A 27,709-nucleotide genomic window follows, 5' to 3' on the forward strand; every position below is an offset into this window, starting at 1 on the left:
CGTCCCGGTGGAATAAATGCTATTGTGTACGTCGTGAGGTAACATTTCGCTTCCTGGTGGGCAGAGGACTACTCCCCCACCTGCCTCAGCCATCCTCTCGATATCCTATTAAGGGGGAAGCCTCTTTTGGAAGGGAATGCAAAGGTGGGGGGATGGTAAGAGGGGAAGAGGGCTAGAGGGGGTAGCGAGTACACATAAGGGGCTTCTAAAACCCTGGCGCCGTCCCTAGCTGCAGTAGAAGAGAGGGAGAACGCGGCGGTTCGCATGTGGTGGGAAGGTAGGCCTCCACCTCCATGCAAGGAGTCATTGACGAGCAGATACTGAGCGACTGCGGGCAGACGAGCGTTTCTTGCCGCCTACTTCCTCCTCTTCAATCGCTGAAACCACGACGGGCACGGAGACATCTCGCGACAGCATCGTCCATACGAGACGAGGTGAAGAGTCGGCAAGGTGGGTGCGCGGCGTGGAAAAACGCAAGATTTCCCTCTTTGTTTTACGGCACGTGCGGCCAGGGGTCATGTCCATTCCGGGGCGGGAATTTTCATTAGCTCACAGAGCGCAGCATGATCGGGTAATATAATGGGTTAAAAGTAGCATTTGAGTAGCAAAGTAAAAATAGGTTAAAGGCGGCATTTGATTCAAAATGTGGGTACTATTAGACTATAACACAATTTCCCAAGAACATGAAATGTTATTAGACTCATAAATAAGTCACATTTTGCGACTCATTCCTGAATTAATTTCACAGAAGTTTGGTATCAAAAGTATCACTTTAGTAGATATTAAATCCATTTCCTTGTCTCCTATGGGGTTTTCATGGAGTTCCCTTTTGACCAAACTAAAAACTGTCATATCACTGGTATTTTTCGGATATCACATGTGTAATTCTGCAAACATGCACTTTTAATGGTTCAAACGTAAAAAATTCTAAGACCACGAAAATCTACTATTATAAAAAAATTGTGTTTTCGATAAAAATTCTTGGTTAACCTTTGCGGAGAAAAATCAAAGATTTCCCCAAAACGGTCTACAGTCCAGAATGATCGATTGAAAAAACTATTTCATCATTATAACTAAAAGTGCACGATAAAGTAGGGCATCCCAACGAGATATGTAAATGGCTAAGTAGGGGGAACAGAAAATAATAACTAAAAGCTAAAATAAAAAAATTTTGACAACCCATTATCATAAATAATTACATGACAATTTATCCAACTTTGTGGGCAAATCAAACTTACTGCAAGAAGCATATTTCTAATTAAGTAATAAATAAAGATTTGAAAATAAGATTTTAAATGATTGAGATTCAATTCTATTTCTCAATATTGTATGAACAGTATCACTTACGTACTTATTGGTATTTGAAATCCAAATCTTGGAATATAAAACTGCTATTCGTATTTTGTAAATATTTGGTCAGAATGATGATGCCCTCGATTCTGTATGAGAAATGGCGTCAATTCTATTGCAATTTAGCTTACATTCCTAATAAGTAATCTTCCATGCAAGCACGTTCTTTCCTTTCTTAAAAGAAAAAAAAAACAAAATATTAATTAATTTACAGAATCCCTCCTCCTACATGGAGAAAAAAAATTATTTGTATATGAAAGAACCAAAAATTATTTCTAACTTATGAAATTGACCCAGTTAAAGGTAGTCTCCTGAACGTAGATGGCAGACAGTAAATGTTTCATGGCCTCCATTTTTCCTTTTTATGTGAAACTCCTCAAATCACATATTATTTTTAAATAAAAACCGCAGATTAAAGTTTTACAGTAAAAGCAATATGTGATCGCAATAGTAAAAACCGCCGAACCTCTTGCTTTGTCGTAGGAAAGTGCTAATGAGGATTAATGCGTCAATCGCATTCATTCCATCGTAAATCTGGTCATAGTTACTTGAGGAAACCCAAGACTTGTCCACAAATGGCTTATGTATGGCTAACTTTCATACAATTTAACCATATTTGAGTTATTTACAAAACGTCTAAAATTTAAAAAATTGGTTTCAAAATATGCAATAAATGTCAGATATGGTCAGAAGATAGACCAAATAAGCACTTTTGACACTTTGGATGTAAAATTCTCATTTCTTCTGAGATGACGAGAAAATTGAGTTTCTCTCGTTACTCAATGGAAGGGTTCAGCGGGTTCAGCTATGAATAAGCATGTACGTCTTAGCATCTGAAAGTCGCTGAGAGGCGGAAGTCCAATATTTTACCCTCAAAAGGGAATCGAAGCCAAATTGGTAATTTTAAAGCCTAGCACAAAGCCGCAAAATTTCACGTCACTGGAAGAGTAGGAATGAAAAAACATTAAAAAAGGGTTTTTTCGATTAATTAAGTGTACATGTTTTCATGAAAATTTCCAAATATGTTCATCCAACTGAACCGTCTTTACTGACTGCCACGAGTAGACTTCCCGCGCTATATTATCTGGAAATTGCATTTGAAAAACCACATTTTCTTACAGACTCCTTTGGCTATATTTTTCGAAGAATATTGAAGAATTCCAGAATAGAAATGGTCATTATGGCGTGAAAATCTATAGCGTTTCCTGCCTCTTAATAATTAAAATGAAAATAAAATTAGACTTGACACAGGACTGATTTTCGAATTTTTAGAAAATCAATACTGTATCTGCAGTAAGAATACGTTATTAACGTGAAACTGGCCGATGGTCGGCAAAAATTACTTTAAAAATAATCTTAGGAAAACATTAGGATTAAATTATCATCATTCTCCGTACCAGAGTTTTGATTTTTTTGCCTCGACCTGTGTCGTTCATGGCGGCAAATAATTTTTATAGCACAAGCGAATGGTATATAATGTTAATCTGGTGAAATTCTGTAAATAACACTATTTATTACGCTTTTATTACCAGTTACCACTTAGAAATATTAACTATCCGAATATATCATTTCTCATTTGAGGAGGTCAGGAGCAATAATTAGCGGTAAATGAAATTTTCAAACTGTAAATACCTTTTTCCTTGAAACGGTATTGTACTCGGAACCCTATGACAGTCATTGGAAGATGCGATGAATTATTTACATTTAAAGAATTCTACTTCGTTAAGAAGCGATATCAAATCCATTATCCCCGTCAAGGCCTTAGAAAGGATTAACGATAATTTATGTCAACTGCTCGTCACACTGAAATCTGCCAGTAAATCACTTCCCGTACATGAAGTTAAGCTGTAAATGGAAATTCAGTGAGATTTCGCCTGTAGGGTGACTAAAGAGATTTTTTCATTTCATCTGCGCATGCAGGATAGCTGAAGAAATCGTGCCATCCTATTTATGAGAGAGAGAGAGAGAGAGAGATGATATCTTCAATATTTTGTCAATTGAGATGAATTTGTATTTCCACGCTTAATCACGTGTATATTTTTAGTTAAAAAATACCTTTGCCTTAAACTACCGTTCCAATGGGGTACACAATGAAATAATAATTTATTGCTAATTTCCATTGATATTTAGGGTGAGTCCTATAGGCTGGAAGTACCGATATGTTTAGTAATATATCTTTCATTTATCAGTGTCTAATATATTGCGTTTTCATCTTTTTTCTCTTTACTTGCTCACCTTCAACCGATAAATAAATCAGATAGCAGCAAAAAAGTCATTTTCATTAAAGTATAAAAATAATGAGATAACGATGCAAAAAATATGCATCGCGAGAATAAAAATCAGGAGCATGCCCTCTTCTTGCTTACTCAGAATTTAACATTTACTCTGACTTTAACATTAGACTCTAAGTAGATATGAACTTGTTTTAGTGATTATAAATTCTGAGGTTTTGAGCATTCCTCTTGGCACTGCTCCTCATTGAATCATCTACCCATTTACTATGAGCGTTAACCTTCAATGAGCCAATGAATAAATGGTTAGATCCTGTAAGAGATGAGCTTTATGAATACACCATGTAGAGGAGCAAACGATAATATTCTCTATTGATACACCAACTAAGTTCTCTCGAGTCGAACTAATGCATATAGAATGTAAATGTGTTTCCAAATTTTACACTAATGTCGTAGTTGTAAAAACAGAAGTCTCACAGTTGTAGAACTCATATTTTTATGTACCATATCCAAAATATTTTCCCAACGTGAGCCAAATACTATTTCGAAATCGCGAGAAATCCATAGTTCTTCGTTTATTCATAATATCGATCGAAAAGCCCCCCTTAACACCAAATGGCATTGAATTCCACGGAATGACCATAATCGACCTCTTCTCGAAAGTTTCCACTCCCTCCATGTTGTCGCCTACGCTACTTCACCCGCGTTTGAAAAATTTGATCCCCATTACAAACATACCATCCTGTAGCGAGAAAAATTAAGTCTCACTTTTTACTAATTTCTATGCAACATGAACGTTATGTGAGTAATTTGGCAGCTATAATCTCAGAGTTAAGTGGTTAGTTAGGTAGAGTTTAGGTTGGCAAGAGAAATAAATTCAATCCGAAAACAATATAATTGATGGAACTTACAGCATAAGTTGTGTTATCTTCCGAATAATGCAAAACATTTTGCCTGAAGCTCGAAGAAATTTTTTATCGGAAGCAACAAAGAAGCATTGTCGCTCAGCTATATCGAGTATTTATGAATAGAAATAAATGTTTAACTCATTCAAATGATGATGACATAATATTTTTACGGTTAAATCTTGGATAGTATGTGCTAGTGATTAGAACTAACTTTTGGCTCAACCATGGTTTTTTGAGTCTTCAGAATAGCATTTTTTAGAAGTTGCCATCGTTCTAGCCTCTACAAAACTGTAATGTAGTGTAACTGTATTTTGTAAGAAGCAAAAGGGAGCGTGATTGCTAAAGAAGGTTTGAGCGTTTGGTCGAAAAAATGAAACGGTGCCGAGTTCAAATCAGGTTGATGAGTTTGGACACTCCCAATTGACATTATCACGATGCGAGGGAGATGAAAGAAATGAGATGTATCCTCACCCTAAATGTGTGAAATCTCACTCCTTCCTTGACATGGGATGAGCTCTATCCTCAGCTCTAAAAACTTTCTGTTTGAAGCACCCAATTATTGAGAGGAAGAAGGACATCGATAATGTGATAAATTATTTCCTATAAACCCGTGTTTGATGTCATTTCGCCTGAGATAATATTCTAATCCATCATGATTTCAGACTTACGCCGCTTATAGCACAAAAAATCGATTAACGCTTGAATTACGAAGAAGTACAAAGAGGTCACTTTTTGAGATTCTTCCTACACATCGGCTTTATAAGATTATCACTATAAGACTACTATCTCTATTAGACTACCATAGGAAAACCTGAAAACTCCACGACCTTATATAGTGATCATCTTTTGTGTGAAAGAGTCAAAAAATATTTTTAGTGTTATATATATATAATACTTCATCGATTCATACTAAACCACGAGCGTAAACTTTATATATTTAATATTCATAGAACTGAAAAGAAGTTATATGAACGCATTACACAAAATAGACTAAGACAACGGTGTTGTGGCAGATGGAAAAAGCCTTAAATCAGAGGGTGAAAACTGGGACTTTCGAAACCATAACCTTTCGATTACGCGTCGGATGATCTACCCGTTGCGCTACCAGCGGATTAGATTTATCATGATTTAGGCGAAGGGTTTTAGAATAGAAAACCCCTTGTCACTATAAATCGGTGACAGATGCTTGGCATTACCAAGTCGATTATTTTTTGGGTCGATGATTGAGTGATTGTCTTGTAGTTTTATATGAATTAATAATAATATTCTCTTCTGTTTTCATTGCGGCGAATTTAGGATTTGTGAGATGTTTTTATGCTCACTCAACTTTGCTAACAAATACGACAAACAACAAAATATGCAGCCACCTTACATGTGAACAAAAATGGTTAATTAATGTTGAAACTATCCGCAGTTTATTTTTCAACGAGAATACACGATAAGATAATTTAATGGTATAAATTCCAACTAAAAATATGCTCAATTTATTTATGCTCAAATAGACTGCGACGCATGTATTTGACTAATCGTGATATATCTTATAAGATGTTTCACATCAGCATCACTTTTGGGAAAGTATTACTACCTAACAGTAAGGCTAATGCAAAAATTATATATATCATTGTTTAATTGACAAATAACAAAAGTGTAGTCTATCAATTTCCGTCTCTTTAATAGATATTAAGGTAGAATTCCTGGCTTCGACTGTGAAAACATATTTGCCACCATAGGCGAATCGGAGTGCCGCAAAATAATCGATCTATTGTGATGAATCGTTTGGAGGGCTTCCCTGATCTTGTTAGCGTTGGGAGAACGTAGGGTAGAGGTTGGTCAAGAGAATGTAATGCATAGAGGAGGAGGACTGGGAGACAGGTATTTTACGAGAGGAAGGGGTAAATTGAGGATAAAGAAACGTGAGGGAATGGAGACCATGCGAGGCACGTGGGAAGAATAAACGTGGTTTCCACATTGAATGACACCATTTCTCAGAAGATATATGACGGCATGCATAAAACTGATTTCAGACCAAAAGTACACTTTTCGACCCAGAGACGGAGCACTTTCTAGCCTCTCAATTATTATCTTCTCATGGTTAGTGAGAAAATTTAAAGTTTCATTATATCCTTATCAGGGTGATTAATATAATTCTCAGTTAACGCATAGTAACCCGTAGGCGTCACATCATTCCAAAAATTCACTAACGTATTCTAAATTTTGTTTCGAAAATTTTGAAATGATAACATTGTTAATCTCTATTTTTTCAGGCTCAACTTTGTGGAAGTTCATTTTGAGCAAATGAAAAGAAATACTTTGGACTTTTCCACCGATTTACGACGCAGTTGCGACGCAGCGGCGTCATCTGGCGTCATAACTAGTGGTACAGTGAAAATAAATTTGTGGAAAAGTACAATTTTTTCTTTTCATTTGCTGATGATATTCTTTTTGCGGTACCCAAATTTTATATGCGTGTGTTACCGATAGATGACAAGTGAATTCAGGCTTAAATTTCCTATTGTCACTCTACGACGGCACTTAAGTATGCGCTGAAAAATGGGACGGCAATTACCTTAAATATTTTTTATCGGCATTACCTAGTCTTCTTTCATTAAAATGTTCACCATAAATCTAAAAATATTGTTAAGTCGCTATGGATCTACTGAAATCAAACCATTTCAATGAAAATCAATTTAAAGGTTTAATCCTTTCTGATAGGCTTGACAGTCGAATTAGCTGCATTTGTTACATAATTAGTTAATTATAAATGATATATCCAATCTCATTCCTCAACCCATGAAAAAATCTGAAATGAGTAACCTTAAATGATTTCTTGAGACTAAGCAGTTCATTTAACTTGCAAATGTGCCATATCACTATGCATTTAGAGACAATTTTTACCAATGCTATAAGTAAATTTAAGTTAAATTAAAATTAACTTAACTTATACACGATAGCTTGACTTGAATAAATCACAATAATAGTTTGGCTCCCGCAAGTTAATTCCTGCTTTATAAACCACCTGCATCCACCATATTTTATAAATTATGTACATTAGTTTGCTCTTCTGTAGAATAGCTTTAGCACAATTCCTAAAATGGATCAGTCGAGATATATGCATCAACCTCTTTTCCTGGCCTAATGGCAAGTAACAAGGAATTTTTTTCGGTTGGAAGTTTGTCTTTCCGTAGAATGCATATAGGAAATTGGGACTTGGTCATCTTTATAAATTTCTTTTTCCTAATCACAACATTGCATTTTAAGTTGTAAGTTGAGTTTTTTTAGCATCATTTTCAGCACAAATCCTGGCAAAACATTCCGTTAAACACGGATTATAGCGTAGTAAAGTTTTAATGGAGTGGAATACCAGTCTTATAGCCATAGACGGACAATATTTTTTTTACTGAAAACTAAGGGTGCGTTTCTTCCTGAAGATCTCATTTCTACAAAATGTGTTGCAAATATTCATTAAATAAGCTACTTGGTACACGTGTTCTTTGAACCCGTTCAGTCGATTTGGCATGAAGTATCCATCGACCCCAAGACATTTTCTGGGAATGTTGAGAGGAGACTGTCTGCCCTTATCTACTCCAATCCACTGGTGAGAGGTAGCAGTTTCACTGGCACTGATGCCAAAGATCAAGAGGATTGGTCCGGTATCAGTTGCCATAGCTCCGGGCGATAGAGGAGTTCACGGAATTGGTCGGAGTACTGCGATGTGGAGGGCAACGGGAAACCACCACACTAACTTCCCCGCAAGATGCAGACATTATCGGACGAAATGAGGAAGAAATACAGGACTCGACCACCAAAATTGAAAAAGTGTGCCAGTAATACAATCTGAAAATAAATTGGAGGAAAACCAAGACGCTCGTATGCGGAAGAGAGAAAACTATGGCCGACAATCGCCTCAAAGGAGAGACTGTCGGCGTTAAAATTATGTGCCGCTGTACTTTCCAAATTTATATCTGGACTTCAGTCCATGCTGTAATAATGAATAATACTTCATTTTAAATATAAATTTATTATAAATTCTGATTTATTTGTTGTTTAATGAGAAATTCGAAAATGTAGATACGCCAGTGCAATAAATACCTCAACGCACCGTAAATTAGCCGTTTTATGAACTTCATAAACTTTGTAATACAACCTAGGGAACATTACTACGTCTAAAGCATTTATCTTCCACAATAAGTTGCAAATATTAATGCAGATCAATAAAATGGCTTTTGCGTATTTCTAGAGCGCATATTTTCCTGTTAATTTTTGAAAATATTTAAACATTATCTAGTCCTACTGTTTACCTTGAAAGAAAAATAAAACTGATAGAAACACTTTTTAACTTATTTGTAATTTTTCTATTAGCGTCGTTCATAGCCAAGAGGCTGCTAATATAATCTAAGTCTCGAAGAGCTAAGAGAGACCAGGAATAATATAATCTAAGTCTCAAGAGAGATCAGGAAATAGTACGCGGAAACCAACGCGTGGGCAGTGGCTCTCCATGGTTCAGAAGCTTGGACATAGCTAAATATATGCACAGTATTGCAATCCTAATATTGGTATACTACAGCCCATTCGCATTGGCTTGTAAAAAGTGATCGGAAAAGAATAGAGACCTTCAATACCTGGAGCTGGAGGAGGACGCTGAAGATAAAATGGTGTATAAGTTAATAATAAAAAGTTGAAGAGAAGAAATGGCACTATGGATCACTGAATGCCGCAGAAGCATACGTTGGATTGGCACGTAGTGAGATACAGCAGTTGCGTGGGAAACATAACGGATGAAAAAATTGATAGAAAAGTCCCCAGAAGAACAGCAATGGACTAGTGCAGGAGTCTTCACCCTTTTTTGATACAAGGACAAACATTTCAATTTCACATCGTTCGCAGGGCCGCAATGTTCCACGCCACTTTACCACGACATCAGTGTAATAAACAACGTATAATTTCAAAGTGCAATAATCTTTATTGGTTAAAAATTTCAATCAATCAATCGATTTTTGCCGAGTGTGTCGATATATATTTTATATTATGTGGCGCGAAACAATATTTTCTTTATCTTAAGGGCCACAAGAAATTAGCCGGCGGGCTGCGGGTTGACTCGTGCCTAGGACAGATCAGGAAGGATATGGGGAAGAAGAGTCCCAGAGAGGTAAAATAACTAGCTTGGAATAGGAAGAAATGGAGGGCTGCAGTATACCAATTTTAGGATTGCAATAGCGTGTATGCATGTATTTACCCATAGAACCCAACTCATTTATTGTGGGATGTAAGGGGTGGGCAGAGGGTGCACTGAGAGTTTATTATGGAGTAAGTAGTTCTAAGTACTAAAGTACTATCATGAGCGAAAATGAAAACTCGTGGTGCCTCTCCACCGCCCGATATAATCAATGACTCTTCCATTTTAACCGTATGTCGCAAGTGGAACATTCTTCAGTCAGCGCAACACGTTTCAACGCAAATCATCATAATTAACCTTCTAAAGCCCAATATGTTTTTCCGTGAATTTAATTTTAATTTTTATAGTTAGGTTGCGTAAATATAATCATTAAAATACGTTAATGCAATTTTTTTCAAATTTCCCTCACACATGTAGATTTTACAACATGTTGCTTCAGAGCAACATTGGGCCGCTAGGGAACTTTTTCAGATTTATCCGCAGTAAATTAGTATCTCATTCAAACTTAATTCTTTCAAGATGTAACTATTGTTAACTATTCACATCATTAAATATTTTATTTTTATTACTATTAAATTAATTTACAATGCAGGTTATACGTTTTAAATATTTATTTCAAATGTAAACTTTTTACATGCCTGAAGTGCTTTATTTGCACTGATTCAGGAGTCAAATGCACTGAGCCACCAAATATTGATCAATAAAAGCTCTTCTATAACATTATGAACTAAGGCAACATTAATATTATTTTAAATTCGCTCTTAGGACAGAGGACAATTGCACATTCTATCACAGCGAATTGCGCGGAGGCATAGGTAATATTCCTCTTTCTTTTAGAGCTATTGCTAGTTGAAGGGAAGAAAACCAATTAACGAAGTATGCTTTGAAAATTTGATATTCCGACGATTCATCAGTGAGAACAATTACAATGTCGCACGAAAACTTCAATCGTACGTCTTCACAGGTTCCCTTCCCAGTACGTATTTCAAAGTCGTGCATGAGTCCCTACTGGCCATATCTCACAAAAACTTAGAAACGCTAAGTTTAAGGCTTGCCTAAGATATATTGTTTCCATTGGCTCCTCCCCTTGATAGGAATCGTTTGCTCATCAATGGAATGTCACGTTTGCTGCATGTTCGTACTATGGTATTCAAAAGAGGCCTCAATTTATACAATTTGTCGTATTTATGATGATTATTGGGATTTTGATGGTTGTTATTCCAGAAATGCCAATAATCATCACTTCAAGTGAAGTCGATAGAGTCGTTGCTGTACTCAGATATTTTGCCATAACTGAGTTATTTTAGGATGTCAGCAATGTCTTTCTACTTTTGCAGACGTCTGCACTTCACGTTTACTCAATATGATTAAATATTAAGAATGTGCCTACAGAATCACCAAATTGTTAAGCTGGAATTCCTAAATGCACCAGATTTACCCATCGTTCCTTGAAGACCCGTTGTTGCATTGAAGCAACAGAAACTTCGGATCAAATTTAAAGGTAATAGACATCGTGTCACCAGCCTGTATCTTTTGATATAGTTAAATTCAAGCGTTTATTTTAATAATACATTGCGTAAAATATGATTGAACGATATTCGATGACAAAAAAGTCTTTCTAACAACAAGGATGTCAGGGAAAATTTTCAATCATTCTGCATACCTCCTTTCATTGTCCCCTATTAAATCGAGAAATAAAGAAAATAAATGAAGGATATATTCCTCCAAGAATATAACCTATTATTTACAGTTTACGTGTGTTCATGCGGTAGCTTCAAATGAGCCATCTTCGGCTCATTGAGCCCCACATTCTCCTTGAGAAAGAAGGGACTTTGAAATCTCAGTCTCGCCCAAATAAAGACGCATTAACATTATTATTTATTGCTCCCCCTTTCACCTCTCACACGCTTCCGCTGCTAGTGATGCCTCTCCATTGTGCCTCCTCTAGGCCCCTAATTGTGTTAATCCATTACCAGTTGAGGTTTCTGTATTCGCCAACGAATCGCAACTGGACACATTAATGCTATCATGATGATTGTACCCAGTAATCAACCACGATGGAGGGACGCTAGGTTGAATCATACATACGCGCTCCGAATCCATTTGCCTCTTACAGCGATTGTTTTCTTGCAGATGTTCGTGGTCCGGCTAGGATATACCATCCTAATTGTCGCCGTGCTGCTCATGACATGGGCGGCCATGTCTGGCGCCAGGGACGTGGTCCTTAATCCATCCGCATATACCGCCTATAAGCCCCCGCTGCCCGCGGTGGCCCCCGGCGGCGGCGTGCCGCCCTACTCGCAGGTGGGCTCGGCCACCGCCCCGCTCTCCGCCCCCGGCACCTCCTCCTCCTCGTCTTCGTCCTCGTCGGCTGCCGCCGTCGCCACAGTCTCCTACCCGCCGTGCTACTTCAACCCCCTCTGCAGCTGCTCCAAGGCAGTACCCGACTTGGGCATCGTGCTCTGCAGGGATGTGCCCCTGCCCAGGGTTCCGCCCGCCATCAACGAGTCGCGGGTGTTCATGCTGCACCTCCAGAGGAACCATCTTCGACAACTTGAGCCCTACTTTCTCCATGGGACAGGTTATAAACCCAATATAATGAGTTCATTTTAGTCCGTTTTTCATAAATACAATTCTTTGGTAATTGTAGTTTCTTGGATTGATTTTAGATTAAAATTGTTCCTAAATTAATAAATTTTAAAATTCCTAAAAATAAATAAATTTTAACAAAAAATATTCAATGTCGTTTTTTTGAAAAGAAGATAATAATTAGAAAAAAATTCGTTCCTAAATTTGTAGAATTATTACATTATCGAACATTTTTATTTCACAAAATGTGTTTCTTAATATTGGTCTTTGCATTGAACCATCCAGAATTACACACGAGTTGAAACCGTTGGAGAGTTTTGATAGAATTTTGATAAAATGCGACAAAATTCATCCATTTTCGATTCTATAGAGTAATGTTTGCTAATGAACTTGCTTTGCTTCATTAGGTCTCTACCGCCTTGAGGTGAGTGAGAATCCGATGGCTGACTTGCCAGATGACGCTTTCTCTGGATTAGAGAGATCTCTCTGGGAACTGGCTCTTCGTTACGACAGACTGGTATCCGTGCCATCAAGAGCTCTGCGTTATCTTCAGAAACTCCGACTGCTCGATCTTACAGGTGAAGTGGTATTTCTCTTTGGCGAAATAGACAGATGTGCCTTTACCTTTCAAAGTACAAGAATCGGGATTGATAGAAGTAATGATAAATAACCGTTTCCAATTCTTTTCTGTTCAAATTATGATGAAGTATACAGAGTGAAGAAATATTAGGTCACGAAATGTTTACTCTGGATAGCTGATCCCAGTAGGAACCAAATCATGTACCAATGATGTTTAGGTCGAAAACTCACCGTTTTTAAACTACAGAATATTTGCGCCAAGCGCACCGATTGGCCGGTAGTATTGCTGGTTGATCTGGACAACTCATGATCTCGAATGCTTTGTCTGCCGAATATCGCGATGTATTCAAGGCAGCTCGCTAGCCTAGTGGTAGCGCACCAACAGGGCCTAAATATCATTGGTAATTTGGGTTCCTACTAGTATCATCTATCCTGGGTTAAAATTTCGCGGTAAAAGTTTTCTCCACCCTGCATATTGACGGCGATTTAAATATAAATTATTTAAAAATTGGCGTATTTGGGAGTAAGATGTTTAAGTTCGTTTTGTATAATGTCATTATTTATAGCAAAATTTTATCCATGGATGATAATCGACGATTTTTTGTTTTTTAATGCCTCTTTTTTTAATGTGAATTCACTTTTGAGCAGTGAACATGAATTATTAATAAATTTTCATGCTCTCAAATATGTTTAAAGGCTAGGGGGGTACGCTTTACTTTCTTGTTCATGTTTCCACTCGTTAATTCCTTATTGCAGGGAGCCTTTGATTCTGATTGAGATACCTCAATATAGGTGACTGTTTTTCTAACGTCCTACTCAATGGGGTTAACTATAACGCTCTAGGTGGTCAAGTAACTTAAAAATTATTTACCCTCTGGTCCTATTATTTATAGAGACTTCGACGAATCTGGGTTTTCAATCCTAAGGTTGATTTGTAGAAGAATAAAGGATCAGAGACTACCGGGCTCGAAGCTGGGTCTTTTGGTATTACCGCCTAAATAACCTCGTAGAACGAATTTTATGAATGCGAGTATATTTCAAACCTTTTATGATGGCCAAGGAAAGGAACTTAATCCCTACCATGAATATGAGAAATTGGCATATCAATGACTTGGTGTGACGTTATATGTAACCTTTTCTATCTTACAGACCTTCAGGTCAATGCTGTAATTGGGAAAAAAATTTAGGCGGTATTCACCAATAATTTCCAACAGCTGAACATGTATTATATATCCGGCCGCGATTGAAATGTCAAACTCCAACTTTTACATTAGTTCCAAGTTGTGCTAGATAATTCTGAACAAGTAAATAATCATTTTCCGATTTTTCTTTTGAAATACATTGGAAAATTTACAGTAGGGCTATTTTTTACAGATTGAAAAGGGTAGTTAAACCGGTAGGCTTATTACGAATTTGGATTTTAGATGGTACGCCGAGCGTACGTAGAGCCATAGCGGCCCAACTATAGCACTGCTTCAGGTTTAAAAACTGAGTTGATGAAATAAAATAATTGATCTGAAAACACGGAGACAATAAAAATAATGAACAGCTGACCCTCCTCTTAATTATTACATTTATCTGTTTATCCTATTATTATTTATAATACAAACATCCTACAACTTGCCTGTGCCTTACATTACCTTAGCCATAATAAGGATTCCGACTCGCTTCATTTCTCTCTCAAAGGAAACGAAATTTCGGACCTCTCCTCGGATGCTTTCCGCGGAGTTGAGTCCTCCCTCCAGACGCTCGTGCTTGCCGACAACCAGCTGTCCTACCTCTCGCCCTCCGCCTTCAGAGAGCTGCCACAGCTGCACACTCTAGACCTGAGGCGCAACTCGCTCATGGGACTAGACTCTCAGTCGTTTGACGGCGCCACATCGCAGAGGCTGGCGAGGGTCATCCTCTCCGATAACAACATGAACCGTATCCCGTATGAAGCCCTGGCCACCCTACGGACGCTCAAGATCCTCGACCTGTCTCGCAACCGAATCTCGCACCTGGGCTCATACAACCCCCAAACACCATCCTACGAGACGACGCTGCCGTCGTCGGCGGCGCCTGTGGCGGCCAACGCGGCATCCGAAGAAGTGTCGCCCACGGGCTCCAGCAGTAGCGCCTCGCCGTCCTCACTGTCGGCCTCGTCGTCTCCCTCCTCACCCACCGTGCCCTCCGCCCTCTCAGCCGTCACCACCCCAGACGCCGAACCTTTGTTCGAGGGTAGGCTGTCCTTGGACTCGCTGCACCTCGAGTACAACCAGATAGGCTCCCTCCCACCCGACGCATTCAGGCATTTCGACGTGGTCAACCAAACCTTTCTCGACGGTAATCCTATTGAGGAAATACAGGTGAGCGTGAAAGAGATTGTGTATGGATTACAATTCTCAAGATGAATAAATGTTCTCCTTAAAATAATTCACTATACAGCAATGATTGTATCGTGCGGAATCATAACTTTAGATTCAATAGACTCTTTTAGCCATCAAGCTTCAAATCCATCGGTGCCTTTGCATTGATGAGCGAATATCATGGTATAATTTTGACTATAACATACCTTTGATTGATCCCTCATATAAATACGTATATTTATGATTACAACATACACTAACTACAAGTTTAATGACACAAATATTCGCGTTGAATCATTGATCAATCACAAAAATCTAGTCTCGTAATATTCATCCAGTAAAACCACTCTTTTTTAGATCTGGAAGTTCAATTGATCTCGTTTAGAAGACGAAAAATGTCCACTTAAAATTTTTTTTCATTTCAATAAAAACAAGGGAGTTCAGGTGAAAATATTTCAGCATACTATTATCAATCAATCCTTTCCAATGGCTTCCAAGTTACAGATGCAACTTTTGCCCCTTGCTCATTCAAATTCAATTTCCCCTCGTAATTTTATCGAAAAATAAAATTCTCCTTAGTAGGAAAGTGAAATTTCCATTTAATTTCCTACAAAATGTTCTTCATTTTAATTCCTTAATTTTACTCAAAAAATAAAACGTGTAAATGGCTGCTGAATTCCTATTTCAACCCAACGTATCCAAAATTATTCTCTATGAAATGGATAGCCTACTTGTGCTCCGACAAAATTGCACGTTAAGACGCTCGTTAATGCCCACCTCTTTTCTTCTCCCAGGGTAACGCCCTCCGAGACGTGAGAATGCGAGAGCTATCTTTCCGAGACTGCGGCATTTCCTACGTCTCTCCAAGTGCGTTGGCTGGTCTTCAGCCGTTCTTGCAGTCTCTGGACCTCGGCGGAAATAACATCACGATCCTCCCACCCGATTTCCTCCATCGCTTCGACTCTCTCCGCGCCCTGTCCCTGAAAGACACCATGCTCAAGGAGGACCCAGCCGAGTCTCTTCTCGCCCCACTCGCCTACTCCCTTCATCACCTCGACCTGGGCGGGAAGACTGGTGCGGCCCCCTCCACTTCCTCTTTGGCGCGACTCCGGGCACTTCGGGCTCTCACCCTCAGCAGACTTCCCGGCGGAAAGACCCGCCTCGAGCCGGAGCTCTTCCAGAGCTACGGCCCGGACGTCGAGGAACTTCGGATGGTCGGCGCCAAACTGGCGGCGATCCCCAACCACGCTTTCCGCCATCTAAGGGGCCTGCGCCGCCTCGACCTCTCGGAAAACGCCATCTCGACCATCGAGAACGAGGCCTTCGATGACATCGGCCACTCCCTGAGGGCCCTCCGTCTATCCAGGGCGCTCTCCCTCTCTTCGCTCCCGTCAGAAGCCTTCCGCCCCTTGACCGACCTGCAGATGTTGGATCTCGGAGGCAATAGACTTCGATCTTTCCCGGAGCCCACGTTCCACTTCATGCGCTCTTTAAGGATTCTCGCTCTGCAGGACAACGAGATTGAGGAGCTGCCGAAGGGAACATTCCAACCCGAACTTCATAACTCGCTGAGGGAAATCCGCCTCTCTTTCAACGCTCTGGGAGTCGTGCGAACGGGAACGTTCGCCGATATGGCCTCCCTTGAGCTCATCTATATGGACGACAACCGAATTGCCAGAATAGAAGAGAGCTCTTTTGCCAACTTACCAAAACTGCGTTACATTGACCTCAGGGGTAATAAGCTTGATACCATGGCGGACGAGGCGTTCCAGAACCTTCCAGAACTGGAAGTGCTGGATGTAGCATACAATTCTCTCAATCGCCTCGACTTGTTGGCTTTTGATCAGGTTGGAACACTATCATCGTTCCACCTTAACGCATCCCATAACCTCATTAATGAATTATCAGTCAACTCAACCGTTGTATTCCGGCCAGGAGGCTTCCTCTACGCCAACGTCCGAGTTCTGGATGTATCACATAACAACATATCTCATGTTGAGCGTGGTTACATGTCATCATTGGCAATGTCCCTCACTCACCTACACATGCGTCATAATAAAATCAATAATGCAACCAGGGAAGCATTTGGATCTTTACCACACCTCCAGTGGCTGGATCTAGGGTACAACGGTATGCGCCAATTGGAGTACGACGCCTTCAAGGGCACTCGACATCTTCAGGTACTTCACGTCGACCACAACGATCTAACGGACCTTCCGAGCGAAGTCTTCAAACACCTCTCCTCGCTCCGAGTGGTCGACCTTTCCCACAACCGACTGCGGTCTCTTCCCGACGGCTTATTCCAGGATGCTATACTTGAGCGACTAGACCTGTCTCACAATATGTTGGTCAGGGCTCCCAGCTCGGCTTTGGGATCAGGCCAGTCTGCCCGGACAATGAGGGAATTGGACATCTCATGGAACGGTATCTCTTCCCTTCACGGCCCAGATTCGGTCGCGAGACTCAAGGTAGGACACTGTGGCATCCATGCTGCACGAAAAACAATTATAAACTGCATACCCATGGTTTTTTATCGTTTTTCAAAAGGATTACTTTTTATGGTGATAAAATTGCCAGTATGCAGCAGATTTTTATTTGCAAAAAACATCATTCTAAATTTTACAGGATTTCTGCGATGTTGCATGGGAGATTCTTTCTATAAAGCGTGGCTTAAAAGATAATCAATTCTTTAAAAGAAGCGGAGAGAATATATTCAAAGCAAGATGCCAAGATGCAAGATTTAAGGAAAATATTTAATTAATTTTTTTTATAAATTCCTTACTATGAATTTAAGCGCTTTTTTCTGGATTCATCTTTTCAGATTCATTTTTAACAATCGACTAGATGACCCGGTGAACTTCGTATCACATTCATCCATCTATGTATACAAAAATCAACTGCTATTTGTTCGTATCGCTATAACTCGAAAACGGCTGAACATGTGTGGCTAATTTTGGTTTTAAAATAATTATGCAAGTCCAAAAATGTGATGTTCGTCTCATCTTTCATCTACTTCACTGATTATCTAATCATTGTGTCACAGAAAACTATGCCAACAAATAAGAACCTGGCAACAAATTTTTCCTGTCAGTACCGCTTGTGGCTCATCACAATTAAAGGCTGCTATTCAATAAAAGTGGCGTATATTTAGCTTTAAATCGTTGTTCTGATAAAGAGTCGTTTGTAGTTCTCGGACAATAGTCCGCTTCACTGTTGGATGATGAAAACAACGCCTATCAACTTCCATATCTGGCTTGCCCATTAAATAAATTTTTAAGAATTTATTATCTGCATCTGGTAGTGGTGACAGTGATTCCCGTCACTGATATTTTTTTCATTTCGGATACGAATACAAATTTCAATTTTATCAGATACTCTTATGGTACAATACCTTACAAGTTGGCATGAAATTGTCCTGCACAATATGCGTTGCGCCAAACGAAGTCATTTCAAACCAAATGTTATATTTTTGAATGTTGGCCAAGAAGTGTTCAGAATAATTTCCCATCCCAGAAAATAATACGCGCAATGAATCTAGCACCAATCGTGGAAATTTTACTTATAATATTTGCTTATACTTTTTTACTTATATATTTTAAATTTTACTTATATATTTTAAATTTTACTTATATATTTTGCTTAAAATATTGACAAATGATTTGTTAGGAAATTTTCCTTCAAACTCTACGCCGGGAAAACAAAAATTCTAAATAATTTTTATTTCCCCAATTGTTACTAATTCGTCAGCACAATAATCTGATTCCGGATCCTAGTTGAATGCTACTCGTTCCAGGATCTCAAGAGAACTGCGACTGCGGAACTGCTCATCGTGTCGTGCTCGCTGTTGTTGTGTTTGATGTTCACGAACTCGTTGCATTCTAAGCCTATCCGCCATACCACACTATTATATGTCTGACGCTGGTCATTAGTGTGGTTATCACGTAAGGTAGCTCGCCGCACATTTCATTGAATTCGACGACGTAACTTCGGTCTTCTTCTCCTTGGTATCCAAAAAATCAAATATAAAAGAAAGTTCTCGCGCACTTAGCAGTAAATAGTATTGCTATTTCAAACTACATAAAAAATGACTGTCTTAACATAATCAATAGCAAGCATACGTTTTCGTGCTCTAAAATTGTGAATATATAATGAGTAATGACATATGAACGTTTTAACGACTAAAGAAAAGGATTCATTTTGTGAATTAACTTAGAAAAAAGATGTCAGGCTGCATTAACAACACTAACGGTTGTCAAAGGCCCAAAACGACCAAATTTCAGTATTTTTACAAATGCTCTTTCAAAATTCACCGTAAATTACGTGGAAAATAAAAATCGATTGCAAGAATAAGAATGTTGAATAGAAAGAGTAACATAATCAATAATTCAAATGTGCAAAATAATAAAGGTCTGCAGGCATTAATAAGGAACTTCACATGTATTTCTTATGGAAATGAGTCAGGGTCCATTCCAGGGGACTCATGGGCTCTGCAGAATTGTACTCTCACCGTTCAAACCTCTCCTCAACTTTCTCGAACATTTTAAAACCAAAATCAGCAAAATCGGTCCAGCCGTTCTCGAGTTTTGGCGAGACTATCGGACAGCAATTCAATTTTATTATAAATATACCTTTATATAAAATTTTGCCTCTCAGAAGATGCGTGGGTTACGTTGTAATGACATTTTTCAATTTTTAAATAATAATTTTGAGAAATTCGTAGTTTATTTTGCTCTCCACTCCACTGTATATATTCCTTGAGAGATAGTAATTCAATCTCTACTCCATTATTTGATGTATTTTCAAATTAAAGAACTATATGTTTGGCAATGTCTCCCCATAAATGTATTTGGTTGTTTCCTGCTCCTATGATTTTGTATACTCTATTTGAACGTCCTGTGAAGACGAACGCCCAAAGCCTCATCAATTATTCATACCATAAATAGTCAGTTTCATCATAAAAACCAAATCCTTGGAACGCAAAAGTACTGCAGGCGAAAAATCATTCGCCAGCAGTGTATTGCATGCACTGTAATGTATTGGTCGTACAGCGCTTCATGAAGGAGCTATGAGTAAAATGGTTTGATTTTTGCCCACTCGTCTGCCATCAAAAGGCAGGCGCAAAGTTTCCCTTCGCGTGAGTTCCACGAAACCCTCAGCAAAGGGTACCGGGTGTGGGTGGGTCTTTGCTCTTCCGCAGTCGCTCACGTGGCTCGACATCTCGCACAACCGACTCTCCCGACTGGAAGACTCGGCCTTCGCCCAACTGCCGCGACTGGAGTCGCTTTTCATCGGGGACAACCCGTCACTGGATCCGCGCTCGCGCACCTTCGAGGGACTTCAGGACAACCTACTGGAGCTTAGCCTGGAGGGCTTGGCGCTCTCATCGACGCCGGATCTGCCGCTGCCGTCACTCCGCTACCTTGACCTGTCTCGCAACGCCATCACCATAATGCCTGCCGAGTCCACCGCCAATCTCACGTCCCTCCGACGCTTGGACGTTGGCAGGAACCGCCTGAGGACACTGCCGGCGACTTACCACCTCCACAGCCTCCGGGCACTCCACGTGATGGACAACCCTATCCCCGCGGTCACGGACATCGGCCTGACGGGAGCGGAGCGGCTCGAGGAGCTGGATGTGAGGCGCCTACCGCTGAATAATTTCGAGGTACTTAAGCTTACCACCTACTCCTCGGTTCACTCCTAGCTTGATCCTCTGGATAACAGAGTCAGCTCGAGAGATGGACAAGGTTAGAATACCGATACTGACATTCATTATCACAGCTGATCCACGAATTTCTCAAAAATCAAGTTTTACTAAAATAAAAGTCGTCAAATAGTTTTCCATTATATTTTCAATGTAAGCATGGATTCAAGTGAAGTCAAGTATCTTGATTATCTAATAATTTTTAAAGTACTTTTTAAAAATAACCCCTTTCGGGCAAATGATGAGAGGGTAATTTGCAATTTTTTTTCATTCGGATAAGGCTGCTCAGAGATATAGTAGTGAACGACTGCTGTGAGAGGGAGTACCAAATGATTGATATCATGGGATTTCAACAAGGGACTTCGAACTTTGATGTTATTGGAATGACCAGTGCGATCGTAGTGAAGGGACATAAAATTTGATTTATCCGTATGCCTTAAGAAATGAGAGAAAAGCTTAATGATCATTGAAGGTCTTAAAATAATAGCTGATGGAACCTTGTCGTATACAAATAAAACTTTTCTTCTACGCCGCTCCCCTACCTAACTCGCTCTTTTTTCCTCTCTTCTACCTGAATCGGTTGAAATAATTATGAGGAAACGTCTGCAGTGAGCGCCAATTTAAATAAATAAACAGAAAAGTAAAGGAACTTTGACTTATACCAAGGAGCACGCATTAATTTGATCTTGCATAAGACACAATTATGTCAATCTGCTCCCCCTGTGAAGGTCAATCATATGAGTTGCAAGGAACTAATGTCTCTATTCTCTTCACATTGAATCCAAGGTCAGAACGTACTTGCGAGAAATTGCGTGAATGAGAAGAATCTGGAGATCCCCAAGGAAATAAACAATAATTTTGTTGAAACTCTAAGTAACATGATTACTCATCGGAAAAGAATCACTTTATGAGAAGACTTTTACATTAAAGTATTATGCCGGATACAGTAGGTTTAAATGGAGAATTTTGCTAATCAAACTGGCACGTCCTCCCTTTCACGTGTAACTTCCCCTTGCATTCACAGTGTGGCCTGCTTCCGTTCTGTCATGTGTTAAGTTCACTTCCTCTTCTTTTCCAGCTTATCCTAAATCCTATCTCATAAACTGTTTCAGTACTCCTTTCCCGCTCAGTATTTTCACCAACCAAACACCGTCTTGTATCCTCCTCTTTTTCACCACCATTACTAACTGACGTCTCTCTCCTCTATTGTATTTTCTCACGTTCTACTCCTCTCCCTGCACTTAACCCGCCCCATTCCCCTCGAAAGCTCGAACCTCATCTGGAACTCCTCCAGTCTCTTCTCGTTCCTTATCCCCTTTCCTTATCCGCCACGTTTCCGCACTGTAAACTCCAGAAAGGTATATCACCCCTCACTAGCCTCTTTTATTTTTCTTTCTTTACTCTATCACTCAACCTTCCTCTTCGTACGATTTTTTCAGATCCATACCTCCTGAGTCGACGTCATTACTTTTCTGATAACCTTACTACTGAGTCATTCGTCTGATTCGCTGCCCATATTCTGGTGCTCCTTTCCCCTGATTAGGTTGAGTTGATGACCGACTAAATTTATGTTTAGCCTCGAATTCTGAGCGCGAACGACGAGAATCGCATCAAGTTGGGCTTTTTGTGACTAATTTTCATGTTGCGTACCTGTTTACCTGGCGTATACACTAATCCTGTATGCCCTTCATGGACCAGCTAATCAAAGACTATCGGTGACAATAGTGTATACAATGATTTATATCCACATCCGAATACATTGCTGAACTTATAATTGATTGCAAATTTCACGATAAAATATCCAGAAACAATATTTTCCTAAAACGAACTTTCAAAAAATTATATTAAGACATTTCTGTATGAAAAAATTAATATATGATTCTTTTGAATTTTGGGTGAATGCATGTTTACATTTATTCGGTGACCATTCCGTGTTGCAGACTGGGTGTTTGGGCAAAATGAGGAACCTGCACACTATCCGCATTAGCCCCTACCGAGAAGTTAGAGACTTCAACATCTCAAGGCTGTTGCGTCAGAATCCTGGGATAAGGACTTTGCACATTGAGGTGAGTTTTTCTCCGGCGCATAGAAAGGAACTTTTCATTTTAAATAAGTTCTTTGCGGCTGCGAAAGCATAATTTCCCGACAGAATTTCTCTTGCGTAGCGTTATTAATTTTCTAATCAATTTCATTCTCGGAGTTCAATGATATTAATAATTCCAGAATGAATTTTACAGTATAATGATATAATTTTCTTCAGGTGTACGAAGGAGAAAGTCTGGGACGAGAGATGCAAGGACCAATGCCCATCAAACTGGAAAATATCACCCTAACTGGTACGGCCCTAAAAACACTCTCATCGGAGGTGCTACAGGTAACTATTTTCTTATCTTTCGAGATTTACACCAATTATATTTAAGTGAATTATAATTGGTATCAGTTGATTATTACTTTCTGACATTAACTGCAACTATGATGGTGAACCACATGGAGTCTGGCTCCCATTGTTAAAATAAAAAGCCATATTCATACCATGCAATGTGTCTTCTCATATTTGAGATTAAAAACAACATCTAGCAATTACTGTACTAAATTTTATCTTCATTTTAATGTGAAAGTTATTAATATGAAATTAAATGGATGAGACTCAGTGATACACAAAATAATGAACGTCTCGCAATCTCGCAAAAGTCATCATTAATAGTAACTGAAGTGAACATAAGAAATGGAGATATTGCATATTAATAATAGCAGAAGAGTTATATTTAATTTTAAATGTTTCCAAATTCCACTACTAGATATTGAAGGTAAATTTAAAGCAAATCTCTGCTCTTGTATGTTGAAACCTTAAAGTAAGATTGTCAGCAAGGGCGGCACAAGGGTCTGAAAAGCAAACGGTCTTCTCACATTTGAGATTTGAAAAAAGTACAACAGTTAATCTACGAAATATTCACTTTATTTTAATGAGAAAGTTATTAGTAAGAAATTAAATGGTTGAGGCTTCATAATGCACAAAACGAAAACGAACTCAATGATAACCGTATTCCGTAGTATTAAAATCGTATTTAAAATATTGTCTATATTTTGAGCGTCTGGGGGGGGGGAGGTGGGCGTGCCCATGAATGTCAGCATGTTGAGACATATTGACCCTTTCTTTCACCAGATTTGCGTGTTTAAATGGAAAATATAAAATCACGCGGAAAAATACAGGGTAAATCGTGTGTCACGGCCTTCTCCTAATGTATGATTACGTCCTTCCAACTCTTGCTCAGTAAATATGTAAAGGAGTTTAGCTTTACAGATTTGAATGCAAGCAATTATAATATGTTGTAGCCACGAGTTTTCTTTTTCTTTAAACATAATATTTTCTTTTCAGGGAATGCGTGGACCAGTGCTTCATCTTTCCATTCACAACACTAGCCTCGATAAGTTACCCTCTTCCCTTTTCCGTAATATGGGTCGTGTCCGAAACATCAGCTTGGACGTGAGGAACAACTCAAAACTGCGTAGTGTTGGCAATCCTTCGAACGCCGAATTCCCTGGTGTTCACAAGAGGACTTTCTTGACATCACTACGCATGTCCGGCAATCCTTGGAACTGCGACTGCGAGCTTGGGTAACTTAGTAACTTCCTTGTGATAGTTGCTCCATTTATCTCATCAAATTACAATTTAACTTTGCATTAAAATTAGCCTTAATTCTTAATTCCAACCCCAATGAGTTGTAAAAAACACTATGGTGATGTCTCTGACCCTCCGCATATGTTGATGTGGAACAAGGTATCATCCTCTACCACTTGTTTAGGAACAAAATGTAAGAGCAGGTTAAATATGGCATTATTCATGATTATAAGTCAAATATTTTTTTAATCTGATCAATATTTGCGAGATTTATCAACCCCAATTTCGAAATTACAATTGAAAGCATTAATATTTTCTTTACATTCCAATTAGTCTAGTTGTACCAGATGATGGCCACGGATAAATCAGTCTTGGTTTAAAAATGCCTTCCAAATCCATTACTATCGTCTCTCCTTCGATTCGAAGAACGTCTAAAACCAAGCCTGGGTATTACTCATAATACGCAGCCTCAATACCGAATATTACACCTGTAACGGTGAAAGTGGCACATGAAAACAGCATTTTTAACATCGATATAGTAGAGGTCATCTCAGAAAATTGAGATTGGCCTCTTAAATTGAGAAGTCGATTAATTACGCCATATCTTATCTTACAATATAATATCAGTGGAATTCAGCGATATTTGATTCATTTATGGCCTATATCGAAGCTTGCCTCGTATAATTATTGTTCAATATTCCCGGAAACCAATGGCGGAACCAGGGAAAAAACCTTCTTAAATCCAAATAAACACCCCGTACTCTATACTAAAGAAAATTTTGGCTGAGCATAGGGGTGAGACAAGATCCTTCTGCTCGTTTGAATTAATTGAATTCCATTTTAGGTAAGAATTTGGTGGTACCTATATTTCGACTCAGGTTAGCCTTGCTGTCGTCGAATTAATATCTAGTGACACTGATGCCCTATATGGTAGGTATGTTTGCGAAAAGAAACACCATATCAATGCTGACTAAAATTTCTTCAGCTGTCAGTTTAATACATTCGAGGCGGCTGTGAAAATCAGTCATCGTTAATAGAAGGGTAACTGAAAATGTTCATATAGGCTTGAGAGATAACGAAAAAAAAAACAAATAATATTGTTAAATTGAAGTCAATGACAGAAGTTCAGCGACACAAGTTCCCCAGCGCTTTCGAGAAGGAGAAATATTATCCACAACTTTCTCGACTCATCCCTACTATTGTGATTAATGCTGACGTGCAACAAAAGTAGGATTCTTCAGCCCTGAGGAGATCACGTTGATATTTTAACCCTTTCTAACCCATAGCTGCTTCGGGGAGAAATCATATTTCAAGATTTATCATTTTGAGAAAGTGAACATTTTCTACGCAATCATAAATATCGCGGAACTTACATATTTCGCCGTTAAACCTTTAAACACAGAATAACAAGTAGTATATAGAATAGGGCTTAAATAGAGCTGAAAATGTATGCAATTTTATGTTACTTAAAAGCAAAATTGCTTTATAAAGGGTTACATTTTTGGAAATTTTTGGCCGTAATGCTGATTTGATAATAAGTGTAGCTTTCCAAAAATTTTGTACAATTTAACGGAGCTAAAATATTGATAATTACTTGCATTGCTTACTAAAATTTAAATGTTTTGAGAATCAAATCCCTCAGAAGACATCCTATTGAAAGAAATAAGTATCAATGTGGGAACAGCTAATTTAGTAAATATTACATTTTTCTCCGAGAAAAATTGGTTAAGTTATCACTTCCTCTTTTCGAAATGGTATCTTCCCTCGAGCAAAGTCATATTTGCCCACTGATTGGGACGTATAAAAAATGACAAGTTTTGAGGGTACAAAAAAACATGGAATGAGTTCTTCGTTGCTCCAAAAATGTATTTGTACCAGGATGTTTCGAGACCAATGTCTGAATCATCAACCTTGTATTTATATTACCGTCCATACCGAAAAAGTATATACAATCAAATATTTGATTCCACAAATTTCCAATCTACGTCATATTCTACGAATATATCGTAGATTGGAAATCAGGTTCTTCTAACTTTCAAAGAATGGCATGTTCTCAAGCTGAATTTATCTAGCTCAGATTAACGAAAAAATTTTCACCTCAAATTATCGCTGAATATGCCTTTCTAGAAGGTACAAATTAAAAATTCATACCATACCTATATAATATTTCAACGGATTTGGACTTTTTCGCAGTTTTTTCCATCACAATTATTAACCAGCTATTTTTTTTCCAGATGGGTGGAGACATGGGAGAGAAAGAAGCGACTTTACCTCTGCGACGATGAAGAGAGGTACCCAGACAGGGAGTGCCGAGGAGCTCCAGATGACCTCCGAGAAACCAAGTGCGACAGTAGAGGAAATACGTCGATCGTCGAGGTGTTCAAGACTGAGCTCGAGTGCGGGTGGTCGTCCGCTGTACACATTTCGAGCCAGTCCCTCCTGATCACTCTCCTGCCATTCTTCTATATGATATTCCGTCCCGCCGTATAAATGGACACTATTCCATGTCACAGCCATCCACTATGATATCACCCCTGTCGCAGCCATCCTAAAACTCTTCTCCCGAGAACGAAAGCTATATTCCCCTTGGAGAGTCACGGAAAAGAGTGAAAACAGTGACCGACGCCGGTTTACACCACCATGAACGTTGAATGACGCTCACTCACAGCTGCAATGGGAGTAAAAGAGAAATCAAATGGGAGACGCCGCCGCACGGAAGTCGCTTCACGTCGCCTTAGGAATTCCGACCGAGATCTATAGCGGCAGCAAAGGAAGACGTCTCCATCCATCGTGCTTGTGATCCCAAGCTGTACCATACTGCTGTAATATTGTTTCTTCATGAATAAATGATATTTGACATGTAGTTTAGTTGAACTCGAAATACATTATGTACAATTTATTAAAGCATGAATCTTTAGTTGGATTTTTTTGAGATGGTATACACGCATAGGTTAATATTTTGATAATTCAAATCCCTGTTTTAAAATTTTTATTATCATTACTGGTTTCAGAAAGTTTTTATTACATAAAATACATATATTTGTGTAAATATGTCTTTTATTGTGTTCAGGAACTCCTGTTACAATATTTTAGTAACGATGGTCAAAACGTCACCAATTAGCACTCAATGCATTTTATTCAGACCTTATGCATGTTCTTTTTACAAAATTGTACTTAAAAGTTTTAATTTATTTGTGTTTTCAGCTGA

General features: G+C 38.8%; 1 protein-coding gene across 1 annotated transcript; it reads left to right on the forward strand.

The window, feature by feature from the left end:
* The first annotated feature begins 226 nt into the window (after positions 1-226).
* Positions 227-27,418, forward strand: LOC124160115 (chaoptin). The gene is made up of 10 exons (XM_046535865.1): positions 227-450; positions 11,796-12,243; positions 12,659-12,829; positions 14,517-15,178; positions 15,973-17,646; positions 20,376-20,843; positions 22,823-22,948; positions 23,143-23,256; positions 24,259-24,497; positions 26,736-27,418. The coding sequence occupies exons 2-10, from the start codon at positions 11,796-11,798 to the stop codon at positions 26,989-26,991; spliced, it is 4,158 nt and encodes a 1,385-aa protein (XP_046391821.1). The 5' UTR covers positions 227-450; the 3' UTR covers positions 26,992-27,418.
* The last annotated feature ends 291 nt before the right edge of the window (positions 27,419-27,709 follow it).

The sequence above is a fragment of the Ischnura elegans genome, chromosome 1, assembly GCF_921293095.1.
Source record: "Ischnura elegans chromosome 1, ioIscEleg1.1, whole genome shotgun sequence".
Taxonomy (NCBI): Eukaryota; Metazoa; Arthropoda; class Insecta; order Odonata; family Coenagrionidae; genus Ischnura; species Ischnura elegans.